Below are 16,409 nucleotides of genomic sequence, written 5' to 3' on the forward strand. Positions count from 1 at the left end.
GATAAGATTTAAAGGCCCTGGAAAGTCCAGTGTAACGTAGAATTACAAATCATGAGGAAAAGAGGAAAAATAATTGGAGATAAAGATGACCGAACTCAGCAAAAAGATCAAAGAGAGGCTACAAAATGATAATTACACTGAGAAGACCATAACACCGGTGAAAACATCAAAAGCTATCGGAACCACAAAAGGTCAAGCCCACTCTGAGAAAGTCAGAATTGCCGGTATGATCAAAGGCTCCTGAAAGACCACAAAGGTCAAAGGTTGACTCTGAGAAACCGCAGATCTGGCGACCCGCCCAAATGCCATCAAGACCTGTCACGGAAGCTAGGTGAGCTAACGATACCTTGAGCGCGCAGCCGGTCAATCAGAGTGGAGGTGGACTTGTGAATTCGTGAAACGCCAAGTGACGCCAATACACTTCGTTGCGTTTTAACAAAATGATGTGTCCAGAGTATTGCGACAAGCTGCTTCTACGTCAATTTCAAACCAGCGTGCGTTCTAACTATCCTGTTTCCATTGAAAAATGGTGTGATCCGCTGGCGCTGCCGGTTTACGATCCTACTCACAAGGACCGAACGCCAGGGTGAGCGGTCGTTAAATTGCAACAGCTTCATGACAGCCGAGTGAGCGCTAACCAAGTACATAAACTTATGTATTGGTACATGCACATGCGCGCCCGTCAACGTCAATTTTCCCCGGAATGTATTGATGCTATTGAAATCTCATTTTGAGCGGTCAGTATAAAACTGGAAAACGCCCCTCATAAGAAGACTCCACCCCTCTGCTTGGTCAGCAACTTCATTCTTCGAGTTTATCCAAAATGAGTGGCCACGGAAAGAGAAAAACGCGATCACAAAAAGAAGGAGATTCGCCTCAGAAGAAACAAGCGCTCGACAAGTCGCAAGACAAGGAAAAAGCAGAAATGGAAAAATCCCTTCATCGAGCGTGTCAACGACTTAGTCAGGAACATGGGGTAAAAATCCAATTTCTTGGATTCGACTACAAGAAACAAAGAACAATGACACAACAGTACGGGCCCAAAACGCGCCAACAACATGAGAAGGAAGAATCAAAAAGGAAGTTCATCATGGAAATGAACAAACGCTTATGGATGTTGAGTGAGAAAGCTGAATCTACAAGCTCTGACAAGCCCAATTCTCAGAACTAACGAATCATCAAAACACCTCAAAACAATCAAACTCTAATCAGAAAATTCAATCCTTAACTTCCTTTGCAAGTCCTATTTGGCGATGACTTGGAGACCTGAGAAATCTTTAGCGGCGCGATGTCAAACTTGGCACTCTACGAAAGATACCCTTAAGTGGTGGTGGCTTCGATACCTCGTAAAAAAAAGCTGGACAAAGCGATGTTGCGACATACCCTTACGTCGTTAACACTTATCTTGTTTTTAACGAGGGGATACCCTTAAAAATGCCGCGTTGGACCGTCGTAAAAATGCCCACCGTACTGGGAAGTCTGAAAACAACAAGACGCCAAAGTGTCAACTGATTTATTCTTTTGGAAATAGGATACATGCGTAACACGCAGGGCAAGACAAAAGACGGATGATGGTCTCGTTTTCTTGATTTGGGCCATAATGTGACGACTTTTGGAGTTGTAGGACCAGGTCACGACAAACACAAGGAACCGTTTTCTTCAGAAGTTCTGGCTCAACCGAAATCTCCAATGGTCTCTCGTCTTCAGGAGCAATTCCTCCTAAGAACAGATGAGTGAATATGACAAAATAACAATCAAACCTTCACCATGTCGAGTCCGCCAGATCGAATTCGCAGCAGACAAGGATAGATAGTGGTTTCCAGAGCCACAAACATATCCGAGCTGGCCAACCTGATCCCAACAAGGAGCGTGCTCAAAAACTGCGGCGTAAGTTACGCAACAAATTTGTTGCGCTTGCTCGGGATGTTCTCGGCAAAGGTTCTGTTGCCAGGAAGGTGGGGCTCGTGAGGGCAATATTCGTCCAGGCGTCAGAGTTGCCGAAGATCCAACCTGTAAGTGAAACAGTGCGTGAAGAGCACGTACTGGCTCCTGGAATCCGGCACGATCTTTGTAGTTTTCCCAGACGCTTAAGAAAAATGTGCGAAATGCCGGACAGGAAAGCGAATCTTTTAGTCCAACGGAACGGGCAGAGTGGAGCAGCGAAAAATTTTGGTCATTCTCGCCACTATAATGCGACAGTAACTCTGCCTGGGAATGCAGACCAAGAGCCGAGTTGTGAAGCAACCGCTTGAATCTTAAAACGACGCGGCCGACCTCCGTCACGTGCTCCTCCCTTGGTTGACCTCCGTCAGCCGGATGCTGGCTCCGGGCATGGTTTTGCACCGTCTTGCGGACATCGCTAAGAAAAACGCACTGGGAGCAACGAAAAAGGGTTACTGGACGATGCTGGTTCAAAAACATTCTCTGGTCAAAAAAATAATCGATGGAGTGGTACTCAATTTGAAGTGCTAGGCTACCGATCTCGTGTATTCGCCAATCTTTACGATATGGATTAACGACAATACATTGACGAGTGTATTGCTCAATCCACGACAGCCGGGGCTTGATCACGTTCAAAGATTACGACCTTTTCGAATGACATACTTAAAAAAGATCAATGATTTGTTTATGAACAACCTTCTCACTCTGTTAAAAAAAAAAAAAAAATTCATTCTCTTCTGTCTCTACTCTCAACCTTTTCCTTAAGCTCTCCTTGTCATCAGTTCTGAGTTCTTTTCTACATTAGCCATTCTCATTATCAATTTTTGGTTATTTTTCTACCGTATCTCTCATTAACTGAGTCTTATGAACCCCCCCCCCGAGGAGGGGAAGAATGTTAGTGAAGGAAGTAAGTGAGAGCGCCCTTATTAGGCGCTATCACTACTGACCATAAATAGCTAGGTTAGCGAGAGATCTGGACTGACTAACTTATTATGATTTGAAATAAAATATATAAAGAAAGCTCTTTGTGAGCCCATTTGTATACGTCTCGCGACCGCATCGACAGACAGTCATTCCATCAGCTATATTGGATCAGCAAGCAGGCTATCAGCTAGAGTAGAGATCAGACGACCTGGGACTCCTGCAGAGCAGCCACTTATCAAAATAACAGGGTTATTCCGGGAGCATAATTAACCTAGATCTTATGAGGGCGTCCAAATGCCTATTTATAACAAGGCTTAAATTTGGATGAACAAGCGCAATAAGTAAAAGAGAAACTATGAATTTGTTACAAAAATGCATTGCATATTGCTTGGGTTTATTCGATGCATTACTTCACTCCTACTTGATCTTTGGATGGAGCGCTCTTACATCAATGTACAAGAAAGAAGGCTACTACAGACATGACTGTTTGCAAGATGAAATAGAGAATTGTCCCTCACAAAACGCCAAGATCTCGGAGATCATGATCTACGCGGCTGCATTTTGCGGAATCACTGTTTTCTTGCTAAGAGGATTTACCGGAAAATTTATTGGACAAGGCCTGGGGTCTTAAACAGAGCTGGAGCAAATGCCTCGTTCCGTGTTCCATTTCGAGACCGGGTCGGGACGAAGTACTGACTTCATGCGGTCGCATAATATACTGACAACGATACCCTTGCCATGTTTAGGACCCCCTGACAAGGCTTTTCTCTTATCCTTGTCAAAATGTGTTTAGCGGTTTCATATTTGCTTATGTGGCAGATTAGGGATAACAATAAAGTTCAAAAAAAGTATAATGTAAAAATGTAATATTCTGATATTTTTTGTAACATTTTGATAGAATAAATATAATGATAGAACCAATAAAATGAGATAACGACAAGGTCAACTACAGAACTAACTACATGTATTTCGATAGAATCCTTGAATAAGATTGAAAATATCTCTTAAGGGGGTAAACCGCTTACCGATGTTTTTCTCTAATCCCGAGAAGCGCCACCACTAAATATTTCGGGACATTTGATTGGCCCTCGCTTATTTTGTCGTAGTTGATCCGGTTTGCGGTGTGTACCCCCTTAAGCATTGAGATGTGTTTTCCGTATTCTACAATGGGAGTCGCGTATGCTTTTATTGAGATTGTCGGAGGATTGCTCAGTTTTGCTGTAAAGCCGATCATCGATCGCCGAAAATATTCTGGGAAGCTGGATTGGTTTAACTACACAATTGTTGCTGGCTTTGTCTTGACTATTCTTGTAAGAACTTTTAATTGTGAGTCCAGCAAAAGTATTTCAGCCATTTTTCTTGCAATTGCCTTTGACATTGAAGCGCTACCATTCAAGATGCCATGAAATTCTGGATAGGCCTCGTCGGGAATTGCTCGAGTCGGAGATTTTCCCGACGACTACAAAGAATGTTCCGGATTCGAGCGAATGCCAGAAAGCCGAAGAATAATTTATATTTTGTGTATTTTGTGACAGGTTTATTTTTGTACAGAAAATATCATAAACTAGAAGTAGCAGGAATCTATTCAAATTGTGTGTACTTGCCTTTGTTCTGACGGCGCCAGGGTCCACTGAGCAATTTTGGAACTTGTTCTAGCGGCAGGCCCTTCGTTTCTGGCAGAAAATAGTAAAGCAGGATAAAGGAGACTAGCGCAATCACAGAATAAATGAAGAAACAACTTGGCTGGCCTATTGCTTCAACCAGACTTAGAAATGAAACGGAAATAATTGTGTTGCCAGCCCAATGGGCAAATACAGCGAGTCCCATTCCTAGAATTTTTTGGAACTAATTCTCAGGTTTGTAACTTACCGGTATCTCGGATTGATTGGGGAAAATCTCGGATCCGACTGCCCAAGGAACCGGGCCAAGACCAGGGCTGAAGCTTATTAAATAAAGAAGCATTCCAATTACTGGCAGAATTGACGCTTTATTAGCAGGGCAGTAGTCGATCCAAAGCTCGCCTGTTGTGCAATTTGTCGTGCAATATCCTGAGTCCTCTGTTTCGCAAAATCCACAAGTATTGCCGTACAGTTTTGAGCAATCACTACATGTTGTTGGCTCGAGGAAGGTTTCTGCATTTTCGAGGTTTTGGCATGTTGAGCTGTTGAAGTCAACTGGCGATTCGAATCTGTTATTCAGATGCGTTCCGAGAGAGAGAATCCAAAGAGCCAGGATAGTGAATCCAAGTGATATCAGAATGAGTCTAAAAATTTTTTAATCACTTATCAAAAACTTAACTCCCTACGGTCGCCTTCCATATCTGTCGATAGTAATGAAGCCAATGAAAGAAGTCGCGAAATGAACAGAAATTATGCCAAGAACGATCCAAATGGCTGAAGACCTTTCTTGCACAATTCCAGAGCTGAAAACAATCGATCCCGCGTAGTACATAATTGTATTCACTCCGCTCAGTTGTGCGACCAGCTGAAGCCCACACGCTAGAATCAATGCTTTTCTTCCGACTCCGATGAAAACCGACTGATTCTTGTCTCTTCGTTCCGAATCTATCGCAGCCGCCATTTCGTTCAGCTCCTGAGTGCATTCTGCTCTCCGAATCATTTTCAAAACTTTAGCTGCTTCATCACGTCTCCCCTGTTCGAGCAGATACCTTGGGCTCTCAGGCAGAGAGCAGAGGAATCCGAAAAGTTGAATGCAAGCAGGCAGAACAGCAGCACCAAGCAATATTCTCCAACCAAACGAGATCTTTGCCACCATTCCTCCAAGCAGAGCAGCAACCCATTCTCCAAATGTAATGCTGATTTGATTCGCCGTATTCAACTTTCCTCGGACACTTGGTGGGGCACATTCTGACAGATACACGGGAACAGCCATTGAAGAAATTCCAAGGCCGATTCCAACGACGCCTCTTCCAATCAACAGCTCACTTAATCCTTTAGCTGCGAGAAGAATTAGAGAACCGACTCCAAAGAGAATTGCAGAGCCAATGATAGCTTTTCGTCTTCCGAAAATTTTATTGATCGGCCCAGCGAGCAGGGAAAATACACCCGCGCATGCTAGCGTGATGGTGACTATAAGTTCTTTTTGAATTGTCGTAAAGTGGTAGTCTTTCTCTATCAGAAGAAGGGCACTACTGATGACTCCAGTATCATAGCCGAATAAGAAGCCGCCTTTTTACGGTCTTATTTTTTGTTTTTCCTTGTTACAAAAATAAAAAAGAGACCGTTTCCTAAAACAGTGAATAGGGTCAATTTTATTAAATATTTCCTGTCTCCAGGACCATTATCTTCTCTTATCGTCGTCACAACTACATTTTCTTCTCTTGAATAAATAACATTTTCTTCCGCCGCACCATTTATCTCTCCATTTTGCCCAGTCGGTTGTAGCTCAACGGAATTCATAATAAAAGCCTTTCAACTTCCTTTTTCTTTATTCGCCCATTTTCATTGTCTCTTTGTTTTAATGTCTTTACGAACGGATCCGATGCTGTTCAACGTTTAGTGCGGACTTTTACCCGCCCTTGAGCTATTTATGCTGACATTATCTGAAATCTAGTGCCTTTTTTTCTCACTGAAGTTACGGAACCGTGACTGATGGAATCGCTCAGTCGTGAAAAGAAAGATCTCTTTATAAAGCTAAATTCAAGCCCTAATTTTGCATGCGCGCCTCTTTTTTTGGTATCGATTTTGACCAGCTGGTTGGCCTGCAAGTTGCAGGCAAGTAAATGACACCCTGTACTTGACTTAAGTTCTTTGACATTATTCATTCGTGTCTATGTTCCATTTATACTTTTGAATATTCTGTTTTCGATTATATTTTCAAAAGTCATAAATTTTATTGAACATTTTACAATATTTTTGGCAAGGTTGGACTTTGTGATTTGTTGAGGTTAGGAGAAGACGATTGTATGGTACAGTGCGAATTGACAGTAAATGTTCGTCAGGACAAATCACACAAAGTTTAGTGTGTAAAGTTTACACTAAATCTTCAGCAAAAGTTGGACTCAGAGATGTGTCTCTCGGCGGAACAGCTGGAAGGGGTTTTCTAGGTGCAGGGATCGGAGGGGACATCTTTCTACCGCGATTTGATTTATAGTCGGCTTTGGCTCTGGAAAAATGATCGGGTTTGAAGGAAATGCTTTCTTTCCTCGGAAGGTTCGATTTTCTTCCCTTTTTCGTTTCAGCCTGAAAATACAATGTATGAAACTCATACTATGAATCAACCGAAAACAAATATTAAAGATTGTAGTTTATTTTATACCTCACGATTTCCTTTGACGAATTGGTCAATTCGACCAACTAAAATGGCAAAAGTCGGTCTTTTTTCAGGTTCATCGTGCCAGCACTCCATCATTAACTCGCAAAGTTCAAGAGAACAATCACTCGGCATTTCCAATCGATCCCCTTTTAGCAAATAATCTTTCAGACCTTGAAAAGGTGTAAATGAAAAAAGTATGTTCAATATACGGACGATATATAATACATTGATATAGGGACTTTCTCATTTACCAGCCCAGTCGCCTAGAGGTCCGTACGGAACTGCTCCTCTCGTGAATATTTCCCAAGTAAGAATGCCAAATGCCCACACATCAGACTTTTCTGAGAACATACGCCGCTGAAGAACTTCTATGGCCAGCCATTTCAAAGGGAGCTTTGTTTGGCTTCGAGAACTGAAGAAGGTTCGTACTGTTTCTATTTGATTTTTCAACTTACACGTATTCTTCCTGATACAGTTTTTCGAATGTTTTCGAAAGACCAAAATCTGCAATTCTCAAGTTGATCCTGTTATTGTCCATGCTTTCTAAGAGACAGTTTCTAGCGGCGAGATCTCGATGAATGACTCCTTGGTGGACGAGATAATTCATTCCTTCAGCAGCTTGTTGACAAAATTTGAGACACTTTCAAAGAAAAAAAAATCAATCGTTCTATTTTAAAGTACTTACGTCACTAATGAGAAGCACGTTTTCGTCATTTTTAACATAGTTTCTAAGATCCCCACAGTCCATCAAAGGGAGAATCATTTCTGGCTCAGCGAAGTCGTTGAAAGAAACTCCGATGAGTTTCATGACATTGTTATGTTCGAAATTGTTCATTTGAATTGCCTCGTCAAAGATCGCTTTTGCATGTTCTGCGTCGAAATACTCGCAACTTTCTATTCCTGAATCGCCACTGGCATATTTATTGCTTCCCAGGGATGTCGACTTGTCTGAATATCCAGGACCCTTGACTCCATTGCTAACCGCACTTTTCATCGTCTTTATAGCAATTTTATGAATAGTAACTCCCGTGTCGTTTTTTAATCTACCCGCATGAGTGGTACCGAAGGCTCCTTTTCCCAATTCATTGCCGTCGCGCTCGATTTTACTAATTTAATTGGTAGGTTTGTTGTTTTTAGCGGCTTTTAAGTTTTATTAGCTCATGAGTGTACCTTGGATTGATGTAGATCTTCTTGAGAATCTCCTTCTTAGGATCTTGCATGCAACTCATTATATGTTCGAATGCTTCTTGTGGTCGGTCATCAGACAAAAGCTTCATCCTTTCAGCCTTGTGGATCCCCTTTTCGATTTCTTTGTTCAAGAACCGCTTGATGAAAATTGCAACAAGAACTCCCCCAGAAAGGAAAATGAGGACAAGGATGACAATCAAAAGTATTGTACGCAGTGGCCAGCGGAACAAAATTTCAGATGAAGAAACAATATATGTTGTTTTGTGTTTGTGGCCTTTATGGCCCGTTGGAGGACCGAACAACATCGAGAAATACATGGAAGGAGCTCGTTTTCCGCTGTCAGGAATCGTTATTCGATAGAATAGCTTACCACCGTCTTCGTTCGTTTTCAAGTGTTCTTTAGACAAAACTTTTCCATTATTGCAAATTTCCGACTTTTTGTATTTGTCATCACAGTAGAACTTCTTGTAATTTTCTGAAAAATAGTATTCGTTTTTCTCATCATCGTTATGTTTGTCATGGTAATTATGCTCTCCATCATGTTCTCCATCATGTTCTTCATCATGTTCTTGATCTTCGCTGTGTTCTTTATGGTCTTTTTCATCATGTCTTTTGTCGCTCAAATAAAATACAAAATGGTCCATCCAATGTTCCATCGTTTTATTCCAAGCAGCCAATTTATCTCCTTCGAGGTTTCGATTTAGCTGCTTCGTAATTATCAAATCACCGTTCTTATCGATTTTATAATAAGATCCTGCTCTTTGAAAAAAGCCATAGAACTTAAGGTCGTCCAAGTCTACGACCCGAACTTCTCCAATCTTGCAATCTTTTGAATCTTTTGTATTTGCGTAAATCCCCACTTCCTCTTGAATTTGTCGAAATTTCTCGTCATCGGTTTCCTCGAAAAACGCAAAAACTCCGGTATTCGTTCCACTTTTTCGATGATAATTATAGTCAATCTGTATCCTAACGAATTCAGTCGTTTCATCATTTTTAAGTCTTTTATAGCCTTTTTCTGAGTCAAAAACTCTCTCAGTCCTAGAATAAGAGGATATCTGACAAGATAGACCAAAATAAATTCAGCTAAAATTCAATTTTGACTCGTTTCTATGAAAACTTCTTGAGGGTGAAAGTCTTCTGGAACTTCGCATGCAATGGTCATTTCATTTTCTCTCGTTATCGTTGTATTTCCCCTTTCCAGTTGTTTGCATATTGGATTTTGACATGCTTAGATTTTAATTTTATAAGTGAGTTTTATTATTTATCTTATATGATTTTATATACCTTATAAATTATAACTTACAATTATAACTTATAACTTTATAATTTATAATCTATCTTACTTTGGCGCGCAACAACAAGCCCAATTATCACCCATAGAATCCTCATCAAGCCCAAAGAAAATGCAATTTTCAGATTTTGCTTTTTTTCAAAAATTCATGTTTTCTCTTTCTGTCCTGCTCTCTCAGAACTCACATCTAAGTTAACTACTATAAAAATCGTTCTTTACGGCGTTCATCATGAGGATTCTCATCCAAGAAGAATTTTATACTAATTAGTTATTGTGAAAAGTTACAACTTGGATGATTAATAATCATTGATTATGACTAGAAAAAAAAGATCACGAGTTGCGGTAATAAAAATCATTTTGCTCTTTTGAACTTTTCTTCGACTTTCCACTCTAAGATTTATTGTCAATATTATTAGCTCAATAAATTATTGAGAATGCTTTAGGAAAGAGATGCAATTGGTATGATTCATATAGAAGGAGCAAAAAATCAATGAAAAATTTTAATTAATGAGTTTATTTGACAAATATAAAGATGTGTTCTCAAAGGCGAAAAATCTTGCATACAAAATTAGCAAGTAGTTTCGAGACGACAACTAAAAAAAGTTTCAATCAAAAGTAGTAACCTGACTACGATATAATAGCGAATAAACGCTATTAATATGAGTTTAGTGGAAGAAAACCAAACTGACGCCTATGAGTGCGGAGATAATAGCGGCATCGGCGCCAGATTCTTCGTTTACATTGTCAGTTCCAGAACCAGGGGAAGATTGAGCAGTAGTGCTCGATTCTTCAGTATCGTTATCAGATGCAGATCCAGTTAATGATTCAGTAGGCGCGATGACTACTTCGGTGACGTTGTCAGTTCCAGGCTGAAGAGAAGATTCCGTAGTGATGGCGGATTGTTCAGTTTGATTATCAGCTCCCAAAGTATTTTCTACAGCGGCGACGAGGTTCGCTGTTTTGCCATTGGTCCTGTTACATGAAGGGTAAATGCAGTGTGTGGTCTCAGAATTAACGTTTTCAAATCCAGCAACGGGTCTGAATTTCGAATTCACAAAAAGAGCAAGTAGATTAGTACGTACTTAGAAGAGTCTTCATGATCACCCTTGTTGCAATCTCGTTTGATGCCGTAGTAGTTCTGTCCGTTCAAAGTGTAAGCGGTCTCGGTGGTGGAGCAGGAGGTGTAGGACAGATCAGGGCACTCGACTGCCTTAGCGGAAGATGGGATAGTGTAGCAAGGGCCTAGAATAATGTTTATTGCTGGGTTTTTATGGCAATTATCTACTTTCAGGGTCAGTATTTCCAACTGGAGTCTCGCAATAGTAACACCGGAGAAGACGGGATGACTGAGTTGCGATCTCGAGGGTTATATCGTCTCCTTCGACAAAGCCGTTGCAGAGAGTGCCGTTGGTGTAGTCGCAAACTCGGTTGATCTGAGAAATCCCATAGAGATCAGGAACAGGAGTCTCGTTATTATTTACGGCCATCTGGGTGTCACACCCGCGTTTAATGTACCAGTGGAAGGTTGTAGCTGGAGATTTCATTGTGCCAGTGGATTCTTTGTATTTATAAGCAGAGACGAAGCATTTGCCAGTGCAGAAGCCGGATTTTCCGGTAGTTGAGGAGTTGAGGTCAGCGACGGGCTTGACTGTTTGCCAGCAGAAAGAAGTGTCCTTCTCTTTGACAGAGTCGTAATCGATTTCAGCTGGGTTGGCTAGATCAACAGTGATTGAAAAGGAGGATTCGCAAGAGTAGCAGTCAAATACTTGGGCAATAGAGATAGAGCGGGAAATTCCAGTGTTACCAATCTTAGATATTGATCGGTGATTGTACTGCTTGATATTAGTCCATCCGTCTGGGACAATGTAGTCATCAGCGTGTTCCTGTTCCAAAAGAACTCCATCATCAGGATTAGGAGCGCAGCCTCGTTTTGCGTAATAGTAAGTTTCAGTTGCTTCTTTTCCCAGCCTAAAGTTCGCAGTAATTGCGGCACATGCAAGTGTCATGCATTTGACTCGGCCTCCAGTCTTAGCGTTCACACAGTGATCGTGTTTGTCAGTGTTTGCAACGGGAGATGCACATGCAAGACATTCGAGTTCATCCGTAGAGCCAGATACTGGAGGGACATCAGGGGCTCCAGAACCGTCAGATGACATATATTGTGGTGTGAGTGGTCGAATATTGATGTCTGCATGCGCTGCAGCGAGTCCGTCGTTGGAATAGTCAATGCGCGTCGAAACATCAGCATCCGGAAATTTGGCATTGTCCCTAGCCTTCGAGACAGTATTTGTCGCAGCATAGAATCGAACGTACATGTTTGCAACAAGATTTCTGTTGTTTGGGCTTACAGGAATTCCATTTGTTTGGACTGTGGCTTTATCGGTAGAAGATGCGCAGCCACGAGAAATAACAACCCAGTGACTTGTTTCAACCTTTGCTTCATTTTGTGTTTTGTATTGCCATGTTTTGGTCATGCAAAGACCATTATGCGGACTGCAATATGTAAATGGATTTCGTACAACCTCTTTGCATGATCCATCCACGGTGCAAATAGTCCTGGGAGGCACTTCTTTGGATGGGTTCCAACATGGCATTGTGATTCGAGACGACTGAAGAGGAGCACTTCCGAATATTTCGGCATCATTGCATACCACACATTGGATTGAGTCGACGGTTTGTATATCGACTTTTGAGATATCACCGCTTGTGAATGGGTCTTCTCGACCATCTCCCATAAAAAAGCACCATTTCGACCTCGTTCGACGAAGCTGCTTAGCACGGAGACGCCATCGAGGTTTTTTTGCTGAACTGAGTTTGCAATACCCTTGACATCCTCATATCCATCAACATTCACTCGCGAAAGAGAGACATTCGAATCGGAGACGTATCGTTTGACACCAAATACGATTCAATAAATTTAAATTAAGATGGAACGTAGAAAGTAATAATAGTTATAAACTTACTTGTTGCCAATATCTTTTACTTCAAACATGAAGAATATAGCAACGCAGTATTTATCAGCATCAGATGAGTCGCTAACAGTGTAGCCCTCAGAGTTCTTGGTCCTCAGAGGCTCACTACATGGAATAGCGGCTATTCCTTCGTCTAAATCACCTCTTAGCTGAGCAAGCGCATCTACTTCGGTATCCGCAACTCCGACGTATTCACAAGTTACACATCTATTCAGGGGAGACACAGCATAAATGCAGCTCGTTAGAACGGCAAAATATTTGAAAAGCTTCATATTATTATGAGATAAACTTGATCAACTTTCGATCGACGATTGATTATATACGCCGCTGGTGTCCATGGTCACAGAAAAGGCCACAAAACGTGAAATCTTGGACGAGAAATAGGAGTAAAGTTTAGCGATCAGTTTTCTTTTGAACAGCGTCAAGTTCAGAAGGAATCCATGGCGCAAAACAGTTGAATTTTCCGAACTTTTTCCTTACCTCGATATAATTCATATCATATGAAGCACAGCCTTGCTTTCCAGGCTGTCGCTTATTAAAAAATTAACTGATAGGTCGGATTGTCTTCAGTTCAAATGGATTTTCAGCTTAGAAAGCTTGCAGCTCTGCTTTCTGGATTTTTCGATTTCAACTTTCAACTTATAGATTCATGAATTTATTGAACGTTTTACATTATTTTTGGCATGGTTGGAATTTTGATTTGTTGAGGTTAGGAATGGACGATTGCATGGTACAGTGCTAATTTACAGTAAATCTCTGTTAAAACAAATAATAGGCTTTTAGAAGCGTTTGCGTTACACCAATTCTTCAGCATGAGTTGGGCTTAGCGACGTTTCCCTCACTGGAACAGCGGGTAGCGGTTTTCTAGGCGCAGGAACTGGAGGCGACATCTTTTTACCACGGTTTGATTTGTAGCCGGCTTTGGTTCTCGAAAAATGATCTCGCTTGAAGGAAATATTTCCTCTTCTTGGAAGGCTAGATTTTCTTCCCTTTTTCGTCTCAGACTGAAAGAGAGAATGAATCAAAAGTGAAAACTGGGTCAGTTTCATTACCTCACGGTGACCTTTGACGAATTGGTCGAATCGACTCACTAAATTAGCAAAAGTCGGTCTTTTTTCAGTCTCATCGTGCCAACACTCCATCATTAGCTCGTACAACTCAGGAGTGCAATCATTTGGCATTTCTAACCGCTCCCCATTGAGCAAATAAGCCTTCAGACCTGAAAAAGCCGTCATGGAAAATAGCAAAGGAGGGATTTTCGCTTACCGGCCCAGTCGCTGAGAGCTCCGTATGGCATTGCTCCTCTCGTGAAGATTTCCCAAGTGAGAATGCCAAATGCCCAGACGTCAGACTTTTCCGAGAACATACGCTGCTCGAGAACTTCAATGGCCAACCACTTCAAGGGGAGCTTTGTTTGGCTTTGAGCACTGAAGCAGCTCATTTAGATTGATAATTTTCTATTTACTACTTACACATATTCTTCCTGGTAAAGATTTTCGAAAGTCTTTGACAAGCCAAAATCGGCTATTCTCAAGTTGATCCTGTTGTTGTCCATGCTTTCTAAGAGGCAGTTTCTAGCGGCGAGATCTCGATGAATAACGCCTTGACGGACGAGATAATTCATTCCTTCAGCCGCTTGTTGACAGAATTTCAGACACTAGAGAAGAAAAATTATTCACTTAATTTAGCGTTTAGCTCTTACATCACGAATGAGAAGCTCGTTCTCGTCATTTTTGACATAGTTTCTTAGATCGCCACAATCCATGAGAGGCAGGATCATTTCCGGCTCAGCACAGCGGTTGAAAGAAACACCAATAAGTTTCATGACATTGTTATGCTCGAAATTGCTCATTTGGATGGCTTCGTCAAAGATCGCTTTTGCATGTTCGCCGTCAAAATATTCGCCGGCGCTTCCTGTTCCTGGATAACCACTGCCGCTTCCCTGGTAGGTTGCATAACCAGGCCCATTAATTCCATTACTGATCGCTGTTTTCATCGTTTTAATGGCTATTTTATGAATCGTAACTCCCGCGTCATTTTGTAATGTACCCGCGCGGGTTGTACCAAAAGCGCCTTTGCCCAACTCACGACCGTCGCGCTTTATTTTGCTTAATGAATTGCTTAGTGACTTTAATGAGCGAATGATTGTACCTTGGGTCGATGTAGATTTTCTTGAGAATTTTCTTCTGAGGATCCGGCATGCAACTCATAATGTGCTCGAATGCTTCTTGTGGTCGATCATCAGACAAAAGCTTCATCCTTTCAGCCTTGTTGATCCCCTTTTCGATTTCTTTATTCATGTATCGTTTGATAAAAATGATCGCTAGAACTCCACCAGCGACAAAAATGAGGACCAAGGCGCCGATGAGAATTTTTGTATGCAGTGGCCAGTAGAATGAAATCGTGGAAGGTGTGTCCACAAACTTGCTATCATGGTTGTAAGGAGGACCAAACAACATCGAAAATTGCATCGAAGGGGCTCGTTTTCCACTGTCAGGGATTTTTATTTGGTAGAATAGTTCTTTCGCTTGTTCGTAGCTGGTAGTTTTCAAGTCAGTGTTTGCTAAGACTTTCCCATTTCTGCATATTTCGTTCTCCTTGTATTTTTCGTTAATGCAGTAGAAATTCTTATAGGTTTGCGAAAAGTAGTACTCGTTTTTCTTGTCTTTATTGTCATCCACGTTGCTCAAGTTGAAGACGAAATGATCCATCCAATGCTTCATCGTTTTTTCCCAGGCATCAAAGTTATCTTGATCTAGGTCTCGATTTAACTGCTTTGTAATTATCAAATCGCCGTTCTTTTCGATGCTATATTTCGATCCTTCAGTTCGAAATTTGTAAAGCTCGAAGTTGTTCAAGTTCACAACGCGCACATCTCCAATCTTGCAATCTCGTGAATCTGCGAAGATCTCAGCGTCGTCTTTTCTTTCTTTGAAGTTTTCATCCGTGAAAGCAAAAACGCCGGTGTTAGTTCCGGATATCCGATGATAGTCGATCTTCTTCTCCACCGCTTCGGCTTTTCCATCAGTTACAATAAAGTAGCCTTTTCTCGCGTCGAAAATAAGCCTGTCCCTGATTACTAATGTCTTTGACAGAGAAAAGAATCTTGAAAAAGTGCTAAACGTTTTTGACGCGTTCCTACAAAAACCTCTGTTGGATTAAAATCTCTTGGCACTTGACATGCAATAGACATTTCGTCCGCTCTCGTTATCGTGGCAGCCCCTTTTTCTAGCTCCTTGCATATTGGCTTTCCACAAAAACTGTCTTCAATATAATTTTAAAAAATGTTCTTGAATAAAAATCCTACTTTGCTGAGCGGCGACCAGCCCAACTATCGCCGCTAGAATCTTCATCACGCCCTAAGAGGCGACGACCACCAGATTTCTTTCTCTCTTGAAAATTGATGAGTTCTGCTTCTGTGTGCCCGTCTCTCTTTCTCTCTAAAATCGAGTGCTCGCGGCGTGACTCACGACCATTTTCATTCAAAAGGAATCTTTTTACAATGCCGATGACGACGAAAATAAAGCCCTGGCTGGAGGCGCTTTTTTACGCCGTTTTGCACCGCCAAAATCGCTTTCCGCTTTGTCGAGCTCTTCTTCAGTTAATTTTACTTGCTTACTGTTTGCTTCTTATTCTGAATTTGCAATCAACTGGAGCTGAAAACACTCAATCACTCGGCGGCGAATTGGAAAAATTGATTCACCCAAGGGTTAGTTTGCTCTGAGGCTAAGCTTTTTAATAAACGAAATAAACGCGAAAGGTAATCAGATGAAGGGGATGTTTGGAAGGAAGATTGGTTTACTATCGAGCTGACGAAT

The 16,409-nt window shown here is 41.5% G+C and overlaps 4 protein-coding genes across 4 annotated transcripts in view; 1 reads left to right on the top strand and 3 right to left on the bottom strand.

Annotated features, from left to right (window-relative positions):
* The window catches only part of LOC145702030 (GTPase-activating protein and VPS9 domain-containing protein 1-like), a 93,101-nt gene that overhangs the window by 48,717 nt on the left and 27,975 nt on the right, over positions 1-16,409 (top strand). The window lies entirely within an intron of this gene.
* LOC145702026 (proton myo-inositol cotransporter-like) lies at positions 4,499-6,649 on the bottom strand. Its single transcript, XM_081779237.1, has 4 exons — positions 6,622-6,649; positions 5,171-6,053; positions 4,735-5,128; positions 4,499-4,694 (listed from the first exon to the last, which is right to left on the bottom strand). The coding sequence occupies exons 1-4, from the start codon at positions 6,647-6,649 to the stop codon at positions 4,632-4,634; spliced, it is 1,368 nt and encodes a 455-aa protein (XP_081635363.1). The 3' UTR covers positions 4,499-4,631.
* On the bottom strand, positions 6,712-9,333 carry LOC145702478 (uncharacterized). Its single transcript, XM_081779709.1, has 6 exons — positions 8,311-9,333; positions 7,826-8,246; positions 7,596-7,780; positions 7,392-7,552; positions 7,144-7,310; positions 6,712-7,067 (listed from the first exon to the last, which is right to left on the bottom strand). Exons 1-6 carry the CDS (start codon positions 8,982-8,984, stop codon positions 6,858-6,860), a joined length of 1,818 nt encoding a protein of 605 aa, XP_081635835.1. The 5' UTR covers positions 8,985-9,333; the 3' UTR covers positions 6,712-6,857.
* On the bottom strand, positions 13,235-16,126 carry LOC145702477 (uncharacterized). Its single transcript, XM_081779708.1, has 8 exons — positions 15,899-16,126; positions 15,729-15,855; positions 14,743-15,633; positions 14,294-14,699; positions 14,064-14,248; positions 13,858-14,018; positions 13,644-13,810; positions 13,235-13,595 (listed from the first exon to the last, which is right to left on the bottom strand). The coding sequence occupies exons 1-8, from the start codon at positions 15,942-15,944 to the stop codon at positions 13,386-13,388; spliced, it is 2,193 nt and encodes a 730-aa protein (XP_081635834.1). The 5' UTR covers positions 15,945-16,126; the 3' UTR covers positions 13,235-13,385.

This window comes from Oikopleura dioica, chromosome PAR, assembly GCF_907165135.1.
Source record: "Oikopleura dioica chromosome PAR, OKI2018_I68_1.0, whole genome shotgun sequence".
Lineage (NCBI taxonomy): Eukaryota > Metazoa > Chordata > Appendicularia > Copelata > Oikopleuridae > Oikopleura > Oikopleura dioica.